The 16766-nt window shown below is 35.8% G+C and overlaps 1 protein-coding gene across 1 annotated transcript in view; it reads left to right on the forward strand.

Annotated features, from left to right (window-relative positions):
- Positions 1-16766, forward strand: part of LOC123536119 (uncharacterized) — a 63915-nt gene that overhangs the window by 10968 nt on the left and 36181 nt on the right. Inside the window, exons 3-6 of the mRNA XM_053528715.1 lie at positions 2556-2596; positions 3254-3425; positions 12053-12179; positions 13499-13655. Coding sequence (XP_053384690.1) covers positions 2556-2596; positions 3254-3425; positions 12053-12179; positions 13499-13655 — 497 coding nt within the window. The remainder of the gene's footprint in view (positions 1-2555; positions 2597-3253; positions 3426-12052; positions 12180-13498; positions 13656-16766) is intronic.

Consider the following 16766-nt stretch of genomic DNA (forward strand, 5'->3'; position numbering starts at 1 on the left):
CTGTCTGTCGTCTGTCGTCTGTCTGTCCGTCAATATTTCGCTTGTGTATGCGATAGAGGCCGTATTTTTCAACTGATCTTCATGAAATTTGGTCAGAATGATAACTTTGATGAAATCTAGGCCGAGTTCGAAAATGGGTCATCTCGGGTCAAAAACTAGGTCACTAGGTCAAATCGAAGAAAAACCTTGTGTATGCGATAGAGGCTGTATTTTTCAATTAATCTTCATGAATATTGGTCAGAATGATAACCTTGATGAAATCTAGGCCGAGTTCGAAAATGGATCATCTCGGGTCAAAAACTAGGTCACTAGGTCAAATCAGAGAAAAACCTTGTGTATGCGATAAAGGCTGTATTTTTCAACTGATCTTCATGAATATTGGTCAGAATGATTGCCTTGATGAAATCTAGGCCGAGTTCGAAAATGGGTCATCTTGGATCAAAAACTAGGTCACTAGGTCAAATCAAAGAAAAACCTTGTGTATGCAATAGAGGCTGTATTTTTCAATTATTCTTCATGAATATTGATCAGAATGATAACCTTGATGAAATCTAGGCCGAGTTCGAAAATGGGTCATCTCGGGTCAAAAACTAGGTCACTAGGTCAAATCAAAGAAAAACCTTGTGTATGCGATAGAGGCTGTATTTTTCAATTGATCTTCATGAATATTGGTCAGAATGATTGCCTTGATGAAATCTAGGCCGAGTTCGAAAATGGGTCATCTCGGGTCAAAAACTAGGTCACTAGGTCAAATCAAAGAAAAACCTTGTGTATGCGATAGAGGCCGTATTTTTCAATTGATCTTCATGAATTTTGGTCAGAATGATAACCTTGATGAAATCTAGGCCGAGTTCGAAAATGGGTCATCTGGGGTCAAAAACTAGGTCACTAGGTCAAATCAAGGAAAAACCTTGTGTATGCGATAGAGGCTGTATTTTTCAACTGATCTTCATGAAATTTAGCCAGAATTATTACCTTGATAAAATCTAGGCCGCATTCGAAAATGGGTCATCTGGTCAAACTAGGTCACTAGGTCAATCGAAAAAACTATGTGTGCAATAGGATGTATTTTCAATTGATCTTCTGATTGGTCAGAGTGATTGTCTTGATGAAATCTAGGTCGAGTTTGAATATGGGTTATCTGAGGTCAAAAACTAGGTCACTAGGTCAAATTAAAGAAAAATCTTATGTATGCAATAGAGACTGTTTTTTTCAATTGATTTTTATGAAAATTGGTCAGGATGATTGCCTTAATGAAATCTAGGTCAGATTTGAATATGGGTCATCTGAGGTCAAAAACTAGGTCACTTGGTCAAATCAAAGAAAAAACTTGTGTATGTAATAGAGGCTGTATTTTACAATTGATCTTCATGAATTTTGGTCAGAATGATTGCCTTGATAAAATCTAGGTCGAGTTTGAACATGGGTCATCTAGGGTCGAAAACTAGGTCATATCTAAGAAAATGCTTGTTTTATCGCAAGAGACCAATTTTTTGGTCCAATCTTAATGAAAATTGGTCAGAATATTTGTTTCCATGAAATCACTAGGTCAAACATGTTTTACACTGTTATGGTGTGTTTCTTAGGTGAGCGACCTAGGGCCATCTTGGCCCTCTTGTTAAGATACAGCCTTGAAATTTGGATGACATGTACAGTTTTGCACACCGATCTTAAAACTGACTTTCATTGACCATGAATGTGACCTACTGACCTACTTTCTAATATTTTAGCATTAGTCGGGCATTTTAAACATGTGGTTCATATTACTCAGGTGAGCGATTCAGGGTCATCATGACCCTCTTGTTAATGTTTGCTTGGTACGATATTTTTCACATGATATCATCATATACCAACCAACATATTGGCTTTGCGACCAGCATGGATCCAGACCAGCCTGCGCTTCCACGCAGTCTGGTCAGGATCCATGCTGTTTGCTTTCAAAGCCTATAGCAATTACAGAAACTGTTAGCGAACAGCATGGATCCTGACCAGACTGCGCAGAAGCGCAGGCTGGTCTGGATCCATGCTGGTCGCAAAGCCAATATGTTGGTGTTCTCATGGCATGGCTCAATTATGAAAATCAAAGCTTTCCTGGACTGACTAAATCAGTGTAAGTAAAAGACATCACTGAATGAAAAGCATCTGATAGAAATTTTAGAAAAACTTGATGCTTTTGAAAACATTATACCTTATTATAGTAAAAAAAGTCCTTTGAAATTTGTTTAGATGTGGTTTTTATCAATAATAATTGAAAAACGACTGAGGCTGTCCTGTAAACATTGGCAAGGAGAGAAAAAACACAGATTTCTATTAAAAGCTGAATGTTTTGAAAAGAATAGAAGATTTCCTTTTGATATATACAGAAAAAAAACTACTGAATTTATTTACTTTAACTTGAATGCAGGAAAAGTTTGTTAGCTATCCTCTATACCCTAAAGCACTGTATCACTGTATAAAAGATTTAAATCAGCATTACAATGTTCCGCCCCAGTCACACATTATTTCTTTTACAAAGAATTACATAAATAAATCAGCTTTATCTTGATTTTTTTCAGGAAGTGTCTTACATACGGGTCAACAAAGATGTCAGAACAAGGTATATTCTTTTTTTAAAGATATTTACTGAAAAATTTCTATTGTTTTTCCTCTTATCTACAATTCATTATGGTAAATCTTTTCATTGTATTTTGACTTTAGCTTCCTGTTCCTGCTTGTAGTTTGGTTTTAATCAGCAAAATCTGGTAAAAGGTTAGTCCCCTGTCTTTACAGGATGAATGAATGAAAATGTTAAAGGGAGGTAAAAACCTGTTTATTAAGTAACCTTTTAGAAAACATGTATTAGAAGTTAATATCTGTAAGTTTGAAAATTTACACTGTTATACACTTCATTGTACAGAGGGGAGTACTGTACAGTAATTGACTCTTTAGCTGTTTGATATGATGTGATATTCACCAGAAGAAGGCTATATATATGAAAAATGATACTTACCTGATGCTTGAAAGAGTTTTGAATGGGCAATCTTGGGCTGGCATGGCCCGCTTCTTTGCTAAACCTTTAGCCTGCAGGAGGCAAGTGAATTTGTCCTTGAGTACATGCTGGCTGATCATGGTGTGCACTATTCGCTTTTCAGTCAGTAAATATTCCATGAACACCCCTTCAAATAATAAATGCTACTGCCCAAATTGAATGATAGACAAGTCCATTTTAGAAATATAACAGGGTAAAGGTTAAATAATTGTAAACCATTTTCAGACTACGCCCAAGGAGACCTTGTGTGGGCAAAGTTAGATGGTCATCCATATTGGCCAAGCTTGGTGTGTAAAAGTCCACAGGAAAATACTCATTCCAAAATTACAAAACAAGGCAGGCAGATACATGTGCAATTCTTTGCAACACCAACTACACGTGCCTGGGTCAAAATCAAGTAAGTTATGGGTTATTTATCTATGTAGTAATGAATAAATAAAAAAAGAGAAATTCGTCACCTCAGTGCAAGAAGTGGATAACTGCATTGATTTAAAGAAGGACTTACTGACTTTTTGCACTAAGGTGACGAATTGTAGAATTTAAAGAAATGAGCCACGCCATGAGAAAACCAACATAGTGGCATCCGCGCAGACTGGTCAGGATCCATGCTGTTCGCTTTCAAAGCCTATTGTAATTAGAGAAACTGTTAGCGAACAGCATGGATCCTGACCAAACTGGGGGGATGCGCAGGCTGGTCTGGATCCATGCTGGTCGCAAAGCCACTATGTTGGTTTTCTCATGGCACAACTCAAATACCAATACACAGCAACCTGCTGTAAAAAGAAAATCCTAAGGACTGTAGGAAGGTGGTTTTATGATTAAGAGAGTTATTTTCAATAGAAGTTTTTACTGTAGATTATGTAATTTTCACAGGCTAGCAATTTCATGGTTGGCAGATTATTCGTGTGTTAAGAATCACTGAACACTAATGTTTGAGTTGTAGGACATGATGCAGATTAATATTCACATTTATTTAAGAAGAACTCATGAGTGGCAGTAATTGCAAATATCAGGGAAAATAAAACCATGGCGAATATAACCTAGTCAACAGTAATTTTTTACTCAGGGTTTCACTCTTTTAGGGGCTTCAGTTTATATGGGTTATACTGTATTTATTACAACATTAGACAGCACCAGATTTTTATATCATAGGAGCAACAACAAGATGACTTAAGAAGTAGTTAATTGTCTTATAATCTATAATGCCATATATTGTTCCAGGCAATTTCTTTCACATAGTCATATTGTTCCAGGCAATTTCTTCCACAATGCCATGTTGTTCCAGGCAATTTCTTCCACAATGCCATGTTGTTCCAGGCAATTTCTTCCACAATGCCATATTGTTCCAGGCAATTTCTTTCACATAGTCATATTGTTCCAGTAATTTCTTCCACAATGCCATGTTGTTCCAGGCAATTTCTTTCACAAAGCCATATTGTTCCAGGCAATTTCTTTCACATAGTCGTATTGTTCCAGCAATTTCTTCCACAATGCCATATTGTTCCAGGCAATTTCTTTTACAAAGCCATAATTCTAATTATTGTTCCATTCAGTTTCTTTCACAATGACATAATATTATTGTTCCAGACAATTTCAAAATGACATTGGTAAAGGCAATTTCTCTCATAATTTTCATTTTGTTTTGTATTGTTTTTACTGTATTTATCTATACATCTCACAAAAAAAACAAGAACATTTCTTTATTTATTTGTTTAGCATGCAATATAAAGGAAATATTTATATTTATAATTGGTCCTGGGACACTTCAACATAGCCTTTTCATCACTAGTTTAAAGGACAGTACACTGATTTTATAACATATTGCTGTGGATGTGGTTGTCATTTATCAAGTGTCAAACTGTTGACCGTGAAATCAATTAATTTGTTGGGCATGAAATTTCATGATTTTGGCCAAAATGGCTATTTAGTGGGGATATTAATTCATGGCTTAACTTTTAAAATATGAACCTTTAGCCTGCTGCTGGTAAGTGATTATGCCTTTGCAGTCAGTGCAGACCAAGATCAGCCTGCACAGATGGTCTGCACTGTTCAATATTCAGTCAGTAAACAGTAATGAACACCCCTTCGAATAATAAATAGTACTGCCCAAATGATTTTAGGATTTTAGCAGGGTAAAGTTTAAAACTATTGTATATTTACTTCTTCATTGGGATTACATTTTGCAGATTATGAATCCAAGAATATTAGCTTCCCCCCACCCTTCCCCCCCCCCCCCCCCCCCCTTCCCCCCCCCCACAAAAAAAAAAAAAAAAAATGATTTCACTCTGTTTGGTCTTAACATCATATAGCCTTAACAAACATATTGAACATATATGTGTATTATATATAAGTAGACGAGGAAGTTGTTATAGTATTATAATGTAATAGCATTGAGCGTATAGCTTATATGTTTATGTATAGCTTACATGTTTATATAAAACTGTAGCAGTGATTTTAACATGTTTAAACATTGTGTCAGTAAATAAAGAAAATTGCCAGAAAGGAATATTTTTCTATTGTTTTTTTTTTTTTCATTTACATCACTATCATTGTTGGACCAGGTTAGTAATGTAATAATCTTGTTTCATTGTAACATTTATCATATTAATTCAGTTTTTTTTTTTTTTTTTTTTTTTGTCTGTTAGAATAAAGATTGTCAACAAAATTTAAGATATTGTTTGGCAGTCTGACATTTAATGTGTTATATAATGTAAAATGCCATATTAAATTATACATGTAGTTTACGTAAAAAATATTCATTTTATTTTTTTTTTTAAATTCAGTAGTACGAAACTAAACAGACTTTAAAATGAATTACTGCTTTTCAATGATACTGTTCATAAAAATATTGAAATGTTTGAAAAAAAAAGTGCTATAAGAATTAGGCAATTGACTCAACAAAATTTGTTACATGTGTGACTACATGTAGCAGATTGGTGTAAGTTTAAAACACAGCTGGTTTGTTGAGAGCCTACTTGGGCATAGATAAGTGTCTTTTTGGTATACACCCCTTTTAACAGTTAATGGTACTGTCCAAATATTGAAAGATGGACAAGTTCATTGTAGAAATTTAGCAGGACAAGGGTTAAAACTTTGTATTTGTCAGATACTGAAAGCTTTGTCAGATACTTGTCTGTCAAGTCAGTCAAAGTGTTGTCTTGTTTTTCATTTTCAGCGAAATTTTTAGCTCGACTATTCGAAGAATAAGTAGAGCTATCCTACTTACCACGGCGTCGGCATCGGTGTCGGCATCGGCGTCACACCCTGGTTAAGTTTTTCGTACCAGTCCACATTTTGACAAGTCTTTTGAGATAAAGCTTTGAAACTTTCAACACTTGTTTACCATCACCATGTCCAGTTATAGGCAAGAGTACATAACTCTGTCAAGCATTTTGACTGAATTATGGCCCCTTTTGACTTAGAAATCTTGGTTAAGTTTTTCGTACCAGTTCATATTTTGACAAAGTCTTTTGAGATAAAGCTTTGAAACTTTCAACACTTGTTTACCATCACCATGGCCAGTTATAGGCAAGAGTACATAACTCTGTCAAGCATTTTGACTGAATTATGGCCCCTTTTGACTTAGAAATCTTGGTTAAGTTTTTCGTACCAGTTCATATTTTGACAAAGTCTTTTGAGATAAAGCTTTGAAACTTTCAACACTTGTTTACCATCACCATGTCCAGTTGTAGGTAAGAGTACATAACTCCATCAAGCATTTTGACTGAATTATGGCCCCTTTTTGACTTAGAAATCTTGGTTAAGTTTTTCGTACCAGTCCACATTTTGACAAAGTCTTTTGAGATAAAGCTTTGAAACTTTCAACACTTGTTTACCATCACAATATCCAGTTGTAGGCAAGAGTACATAACTCCATCAAGCATTTTGACTGAATTATGGCCCCTTTTGACTTAGAAATCTTGGTTAAGTTTTTCGTACCAGTTTATATTTTGTGTAAAGTGTTTGACATATGGCTTTGAAACTTTTATATCTTGTTCAGTATAATAGTCTCTATCAATAGGCAAGAGTACGTAACTCTCTCCTCTTTTTTGGCTGAATTATGGCCCTTTTTGAACTTGGAAACTGGTTCTGTTTTGTATATGTCCATGTTTTGTCAAGACTATTTGACATATGTCTTTTAAACTTTAAACACTTGTTTATCATTATGATTTCCATCTCTAGGCAAGAGTACATAACTCTGACAACTATTTTGACTGAATTATGGCCCTTTTTGGACTTTCAAATTTGTTCAGTTTTTCTTACAAGTCAGCGTTTTGTCAAAACTATTTGAACTGTGGCTTTGAAACTTTTAACACTAGTTTATCAACATGATTTCCATCTGTAGGCAAGAGTACATAACTCTGTCAACTATTTTGACTGAATTATGGCCCCTTTTGGACTTGGAAATTAGTTAAATTTTTCATATAAGTCCATGTTTTGCCTAACATATAACTTAACATATTTGCCATCATGGTCACACATTGCCATTTAGTGCAAGACTAATCGAAATCCACAAATACAGGAACATTTTTTGTTTAATCCATTTTTTTGTTTAGTCTGAAAATCTATGGAAATATTTTGACCCCATTCTTCAATCAATTCTTCGAATAGTCGAGCGCGCTGTCATCCGACAGCTCTTGTTAATTGTGTTATTGCATTATATTTAACTGACAATTGATTATACGACTGTATTATATTTTATTAGCTCACCTTAACCAACGGGTCAGAGTGAGCTATTGCTATAGGTGAATGATCATGCATCCTCCACAGCTGAAAGTAGTACAAAACTTAAAAACAACTCCTATGATCTGTTCCATGTAACTTAACCAAATTTAATCTATAACATGTTTGTATGGACTTTCCTAGAGTTTATTCAAGTGGTTCCACTTGACCCCATTTTTGGGGTTGCTTGTGCTTAAAAAGAAAAAGAAACATGTAGACATCTACTGCTTCAGAACCACTTCATAGATTTTCACCATACTTGGTCTGTAGCACCCCAGTATTGTTTTCTTTCATCTGTGTTCATTAATTCTTCTATACCCCCTTTAAAGGGCTGCTGGATTTAAAAATAGAAAAAACAACTTTTTCTCATGAACTGCATGATGGATCTTTATTAAACTTGGTCTGTAGAATCTTGTAAGTACCGCACAGTATTATGGCGTTTTTATTTTTAGCAACATGTAATTAAACAGTTAGTCCTTAGCTCTCTTTTAAAAGGAAAGATATTGAAAGTAAGATCAATAGTTGGCTTGATAGCGCAGTAGGTTGAGTCGATAGACATGTAATCATTTGGAAGTAATAGTTTTGATCCGTCATTTTTAGCTCGACTATTCGAAGAATAGTCTAGCTATTCTACTCACCCTGGCGTCGGCGTCGGCGTCGGCGTCGGCGTCGGCGTCGGCGTCACACCTTGGTTAAGTTTTTGCATGCAAGTACATACAGCCATCAATTAAAGTCATATAGCTTTGAAACTTATTTTTTCTTTTTCTAGGTCAATTACCAACCTCTCTGGGTCAAGTCCCATAACTCTGACATGTATTTTGAGCAAATTATGCCCCCTTTGGACTTAGAAAATTTTGGTTAAAGTTTTACATGCAAGTTACTATCTCCAAAACTAATGCAGATATTGATTTGAAACTTCAAATGTGTCTTCGGGGTTATAAAACTAGTTGATAGCACCAAGTCCCATAACTCTGACTTTCATTTTGGTCAAATTATGCCCCCTTTTGGACTTAGAAAATTCTGGTTAAAGTTTTGCGTGCAAGTACATACAGCTATTTCTAAAAGGCATATAGATTTGAAACTTATTTTTTCTTTTTCTAGATCAATTACCAACCTCACTGGGTCAAGTCCCATAACTCTGACATGTATTTTGAGCAAATTATGCCCCCTTTTAGACTTAGAAAATTTTGGTTAATGTTTTACATGCAAGTTATTATCTCCAGAACTAATGCAGATATTGATTTGAAACTTCACATGTGTCTTCGGGGTTATAAAACTAGTTGATAGCAGCAAGTCCCATAACTCTGACCTTCATTTTGGCCAAATTATGCCCCCTTTTGGACTTAGCAAATTCTGGTTAAAGTTTTGCGTGCAAGTACATACAGCTATTACTAAAAGGCATATAGATTTGAAACTTACTTTTTCTTTTTCTAGATCAATTACTATCCTCACTGGATCAAGTCCCATAACTCTGACATGTATTTTGAGCAAATTATTCCCCTTTTTGGACTTAGAAAATACTGGTTAAAGTTTTGCGTGCAAGTACATACGGCAATTACTAAAAGGCATATAGATTTGAAACTTATTTTTTCTTTTTCTAGATCAATTACCAACCTCACTGGGTCAAGTCCCATAACTCTGGCATGTATTTTGGGAAAATTATGCCCCTTTTGGACTTTGAAAATTCTGGTTAAAGTTTTACATGCGAGTTTCTATCTCCAAAACTAATGCAGATATTGAATTGAAACTTCACATGTGCCTTCGGGGTTATAAAACTAGTTGATAGCAGCAAGTCCCATAACTGATATGCATTTTGGTCAAATTATGCCCCCTTTTGAACTTAAAACTCTTTTGATATTTAACCTTTTTGGGTAATATTTTCCTGCTTCTGTGACAATATTTCGAATAGTCGAGCTTGGCTGTCTTACGGACAGCTCTTGTTTTTTATTTACATTAAATTTAAATTTAAATACTTTGTGTAAGTTTTTTTTTTCTCTGATTACTAATTTATCCACGATAGCCTCAAAAACATTAGATCATTTTAAAGATGAGGCTTATTTAAACATGATTACGTGTTAACAATGACATATATAAGTTAGTTAACAAGTAAGAACTAGATTAACAGACTTTTGTTGTTTTCGTTGAATCGTATTGAAAAAAATGAAATTAAATAGTTTTCAAAATAGTTTTTTACGGGTCTGGGAATCGAACTCCCGACGAAAAAGTACAAGACAGATACCAATTCCGCTCGGCCAACGAGGATTATCTATTTGCAGCGTAAACGTTGTGTATTGACTTTAATTTATGCTACTGTTTTGTTTGTTTACATTTCAAGAACCTTATTACTGTGTGATACCTATAGTAAGGACAATTTAGGTCATGTTTCAGGTTTGTCTAAATGTTGTTTTATTTTGGACCTGAGACTAATAAGGGTTGTCGGTGCTAAAAATGAATCAAGATCATGTACCGCTCCATGTCACCTTTCATGGTATAGTATGTCATGACATTTAAAGTTAAATGGTCAATTATTGGCAGGCTAGCAACTTAGGGCCATTACGGCCCATTTGTTTATCCCCCCACCAAAGGTGAAGGGGATATTAGAAATGCTCTCCGTCCGTCCGTCCGTCCGTGCGTCCGCAACGATATTTGTCCGGAGCATAACTCCAAAAGTACTTGAGGGATTTTCTTCAAACTTCATACACTGATAGAACACATTGGGAGGAAGTGCAGTGTGCAAGAACAATAACTCTACCTTGCCTATTTTTTGAGTTATTCCCCTTTATCTTATTTTCTTAAAAAAATTTGTCCGGAGCATAACTCCAAAAGTACTGGAGGGATTTTCTTCAAACTTCATACACTGATAGAACACATTGGGAGGAAGTGCAGTGTGCAAGAACAATAACTCTACCTTGCCTATTTTTTGAGTTATTCCCCTTTATCATATTTTCTTAAAACATTTTGTCCGGAGCATAACCCCAAAAGTACTGGAGGGATTTTCTTCAAACTTCATACACTGATAGAACATATTGGGAGGAAGTGCAGTGTGCAAGAACAATAACTCTACCTTGCCTATTTTTTGAGTTATTCCCCTTTATCATATTTTCTTAAAGAAATTTGTCCGGAGCATATCTTCTTCATGCATGGAGGGATTTTGATATATCTTGGCACAAATGTTTACCACCATGATGCGGAGTGTCATACGCAAGAACTAGGTCCCTAGGTCTAAGGTCAAATTCACACTTAGAGGTCAAAGGATACAAGTATAAAAACCTTGTCCGGAGCATTTCTTCTTCATGCATTGAGGGATTTTGATATAACTTGGCACAAATGTTTACCACCACGAGACGGAGTGTCATGCGCCAGATCCAGGTCACTAGGCCTAAGGTCAAGGTCACACTTAGAGGCCAAAGGTCAGATACAAGAATGACTTTGTCCGAAGCATTTCTTCTTCATGCATGGAGGGATTTTGATGTAACTTGGCACAATTATACACCATCATGAGACGAAGTGTCATGCGCAGTTCCCTTCTTTAGAATAACTTCACTTTGTTGTTACTTTAAACAGCTTTTATTGTAACTTTTTCATTACTAGTCGTAGGGAAAAATCGAGACCACTTTTCTGTAGTACAACAAACATGCTAAATCCAATACTGAGGTGTATTTTGACCAGTCTCTTCCTGATAAAGATTTTTGTGTGGACTTGCAATTTTTTTTTTTTTTTTTTTTTTTTAAAGATTAACTTCCCTTAGTTGTTACTATAAATAACTTATATTGTAACATTTTTATAATTGACCCTAGGGAAAAAACAAGACCACTTTTCTGTGGTACAGCATAGATGTTACTCTCCAGTTTTAGGTGTATTTTATTAATTTTATTATATTTAAGGTATCTCTACTTAGTAAGGAGTTTTTTTGTGGACTTTAAAAAACAAAAGACTTACAATGATTACTAAACAACCACAAAATTAGCATTCCATTTGCAAATACAGCTGCTAGAGTAAAGAAATTTGCTTTGACGGGCATATATTGTGACATTCTGGCACTCTTGTTCCCTGTTAGCTTTCCATTCCTTCTTTTTTCTGTAGCCATATAGAAAAACATCATAGTTATACTCTTCATGAAAATAAATAAAATTTAGCAGTAAACCACCTCACTACTGACTTATTCTTTCTTCCACATCTTAAAACCCCTGATGCGGACCACATCCTTCAATTATGATATGCCCGGTGGGGGGATTAGCCATGTCTGACATGGCTCTTGTTGTTGTAGTTTTTTTATTGCATGTTTTTGCTATTTTTTTGCAGAAGTGTAAAAACATACAAAGGGAAGAACGTACCTGAGTGCAAACCAGGCGGAATGTTTTACTCTAATAAAAAGTCTCTGTGGTCTGCTGTTTCCAAGGCAGAAAAGGCTGAATTCATGACGATGAAGGTAAAACTGCATAGCTACCATTTTTAAATGCAAACTAACCTTTTAGAGAAAGGGTAGATCAGTTTTTAAAAAAAATGATTTCAGCCGCGCCATGAGAAAACCAACATAGTGCGTTTGTGACCAGCATTGATCCTGACCATCCTGCAGATCCGTGCAGTCTGGAAAGGATCTGTGCTGTTCGCTTTCAAACCTGATTGCATTTACTAGAGAAACCGTTAGCGAATAGCATGGATCCTGATCCGCGCAGTCTGGTCTGCATCCATGCTGGTCGCAAATGCACTTGTGTTGGTTTTCTCAAAGAGCGGCTCATTTAATGCCTGCCCCACCCCCAGTTATATATATTATCTATATGTAGAGATTTACAGCATATTTAAAAGCATATTTAAATTGTTATATACTGTATTTCAAGGCAGCTTAGTGGTAGAATGCCTGCTTCATGTGCGGGAGGCCGTGGGTTCGCTTCCAGGCCTCATCAAACCAAAGATGGAAAAAAATATACGAGTAGCATCCTTGCTTAGAGGATAGGTCTAACACAGGTCAGTCTGGTGTCAATATAATCCAGCTGGGTTGGATATCATGTCACTTGTGTCCTGTCATATTCCATTGAAACAGCACTGTACAGTTTAGTATTGTGCTCACTGCTACAAGTATATACCAACATTTATATGACCAAAAACTTGTTGAAGAAGGAGCTAAACTGGAACACAAGTGGCCATGCACCCACACACAGTTTATTTCCCTGTTCCTGTGTTTATATACATGTTTGTTTGTTTTGGGTTTAACGCCGTTTTTCAACAGTATTTCAGTCATGTAACGGCAGGCAGTTAACCTAACCAGTGTTCCTGGATTCTGTACCAGTACAAACCTGTTCTCCGCAAGTAACTGCCAACTTCCCCACATGAATCAGACATATGATACTTGATATCTTGAATTCCAAGGGAACAAGGGTTTTGCTTCATGATAACTGAAATTGGAGATAAAATGATATTTTATGTACATGTATGTGGTTTTTGGACTTGAAAAAGGCTTTGAGATAGCCAGATGTTGAGGTAAGCCTGTTCGAGATATCGACTTTCAACTGTATTAACCTTTAGCCAGCTGGCAGCAAGTTATTCTGCCTTAGTGTCCAGTGCAGACCAAGATCAGCATGCACATGGTTAGCGCTGTTTGCTATTCAGTCTGTAAATTTTCATCAAACACACCTTTGGATAATAAGTGGCACTGCCCAAATTGAATGATGGACTAGTCCATTTTAGAAATTTAGCAAGGTAAAGCTTAAGATTTCAATGCTTATGCAATTTGTCCTTGATTTGTTTCAGGAGAGGATGAAGTTAGTAGTACTCAACACTAACAGTGACAGCGAGAACACTGAAGATATGTCAGAGGAAGAGGCGGGAATGGAGGGTGATACTGACACTGATAGTGACGAGTCTGCACAAAAGCTGACAAAAATAAAAAAGAGAAAAGCTGCCATAGGTATGCTTCTATAAATGTTTTTTCTTTCAAAACCCCAATAGCAATTTTGTATCAAAAAAGTAGGATGCAGTAGGTCTAAGAAATGGTTGTGGTTTAGTGGTTAATATGTTAAGCTGTTCAACCTTGAGGTTTTGGATTCAAGCACCATTTTGGTCATGACTATACCTTCCCACTACATGAAGCCGATACTATCTTTTCAAGAAAAATAAAATTACTTTAAAACATAGCTTTCTTAACCTTAAGCCTGCTAGCGGCAAGTGATTTTACCTTTGCGATTAGAGCATGCTAAGATCAGCCTGCATGCCGGTGCAGGCTGATCATGGTATGCAGTGTTCGCTATTCAGTCAGTAAATTTTCAGTGAACTCTCCTTTGAATTATGGACTAGTCAATTTTAGAAATTTAGCAGTTTTCCTTATACATGTATTTTCTATGTTTAGATTGTTTGAAATGCTGAAAAAACCTTAGGATTTTTACTCGTCTCTTAATGACTTTGAGGGATAGATTATTTTCTGTAATAGTAACTCCCATGGAAAACTTTTTACCTGACTTACAATGCCTATGCAACATTTGTAGTGACACATAAGTTTGATAGATCAATCTTCATTGCAAATATCAAGGTGACATGTGTTGTTATCTCAAACTGTTTTTCTGAAAAAAATGCATCTTGTCTCTGTGCTGTAACATCTGTTGTGGTAACATCTGCTTTTCAAGTTGTTTTATATAGATCTGCTCTTCTATTGTGTTAGAAGTCATAACTTGAACATCATTTTTGTAGCCGTGAATAAAACCTGGTTCAAATATATGGAAATGTACATTCATAAAACATGTCGCTTTTGCAAATAAAATGTTAAAAAAAACACACACACACATAAAATTGATATAGTATGTCAAAAGGCAGTTTCTAGTTTTAAAACTAGCAACATTACTATTTTTTAACACTTAGCCTGCTTAATTTCTAAAATAGACTGGTCCATCGTTCAGTTTGGGCAATACCATGTATTATTCAAAGGGGTGTTCACTCAAAATTTACTGACTGAATAGCGAACTGTACAGACCATGATCAGCCTATTGCAATTAGAGAAACCGTTAGCGAACAGCATGGATCCTGACCAGACTGCACAGATGCAAAGGCTGGTCTGGATACATGCTGGTCGCAAATGCACTATGTTGGTTTTCTCAAGGTTCTGCTCAATTGTTAAATACCTTCTGCATATTAATTTTGGTTATTTATGAGAATATCATACAAAAATCTTATATCAATAGATTTGTACCACTAGGCGCTTTCAGGGCACTCAGATTTTATGGATTTTTTGAGAAAAAAAATTTTTTTTGCCCAATACCGTATAACAAGTATTTTTTACCTGCTGCTAATTTTTACTATCTTTTACGACCAAATCAGATTCGTGAATGTTGGCCTCGTATAAATTCGCCACATTAAGTCAGGTAAACTGGAAGACCTTGTGATTTTGTAAATTTTAAAATTGTATAAAATAAAATCATATGTTTTTACCCCAAATCCGTAAACTTTTACAGCAGTGAAAATAACCTGTTTTACAGTATGTATGGATTAGTCCCTTTAAATGTGATAACAATTTTTAGCTCATCTGATTTTTTTGGGGGGAAATGATGAGTTATTGTCATCACTTGATCGGTGTCGGCGTTGCCTGCTTAAGTTTTATGTTTAGGTCAGCTTTTCTCCTAAACTATCAAAGGTATTGCTTTGAAACTTGCAACACTTGTTCACCGTCAATAGCTGACCCAGTACAGCAAGAAACATAACTCCATCATGCTTTTTGCAAGAATTATGGCCCCTTTTGGACTTAAAAAATATCAGATTTCTTGGTTAAGTTTTATGTTTAAGTCAACTTTTCTCCTAAACTATCAAAGCTATTGCTTTGAAACTTGCAACACTTGTTCACCATCATAAACTGACTCTGTTGTTAAGAAAGGTAATTCCATCCTGCTTTTTTTAAAGAATTATTGCCCCTTTTAGACTTAGACAATCAAATTTCTTGGTTAAGTTTTATGTTTAGTTCAGCTTTTCTCATACACTATCAAAGCTATTGCTTTAAAACTTGCAACACTTGTTCACCATCATAAGCTGACCATGTACAGCAAGAAACCTAACTCTGTCCTGCTTTTTGCAAGAATTATGGCCCCTTTTGGACTTAGAAAATATCAGATTTATTGGTTTTATGTTTAGGTCAGCTTTTCTTCAAAACTATTCAAGCTATTGCTTTGAAACTTTCAACAGTTGTTCACCATCATAAGCTGACTCTCTACATCAAGAAACATAACTCCATCCTGCTTTTTGCAAGAATTATGGCCCCTTTTGGACTTAGAAAATGTCAGATTTATTGGTTAAGTTTTATGTTTAGGTCAGCTTTTCTCCTAAACTATTCAAGCTATTGCTTTGAAACTTGCAACAGTAGTTCACCATCATAAGCTGACTCTGTACATCAAGAAACATAACTCCATCATGCTTTTTGCAAGAATTATGGCCCTCTTTGGACTTGGAAAATCATGGGTAGGACAATTTTTCTATTATACAAAGAAAAGTCAGATGAGTGTCAGCACCCGCAAGGCGGTGCTCTTGTTTTCACATCTAATAATTCCAGAGATAGTATTACAAAACCTACTTTATATTTCCCTTTTTACTTGTGAGCAAATATCATAACACTGAGTACAGTCTGTATATTTTTTTATGCCCCCGAAGGGAGGCATATTGTTTTTGAACCGTCTGTCGGTCTGTCTGTAGGTCTGTCAGTCTGTCCGCAATTTTCGTGTCCGGTCCATATCTTTGTCATCCATGGATGGATTTTCAAATAACTTGGCATGAATGTGTACCACAGTAAGACGACGTGTCGCGCGCAAGACCCAGGTCCGTAGCTCAAAGGTCAAGGTCACCCTTAGACGTTAAAGCTCATTTTTCATGATAGTGCATTCGTGTCCGGTCCATATCTTTGTCATCCATGGATGGATTTTCAAATAACTTGGCATTATTGTGTACAACAGTAAGATGACCTGTCGCGCGCAAGACCCAGGTCCGTAGCTCAAAGGTCAAGGTCACACTTGACGTTAAAGGTCATTTTTCATGATAGTGCATTCGT

Source organism: Mercenaria mercenaria, chromosome 17 (genome assembly GCF_021730395.1).
Source record: "Mercenaria mercenaria strain notata chromosome 17, MADL_Memer_1, whole genome shotgun sequence".
Lineage (NCBI taxonomy): Eukaryota > Metazoa > Mollusca > Bivalvia > Venerida > Veneridae > Mercenaria > Mercenaria mercenaria.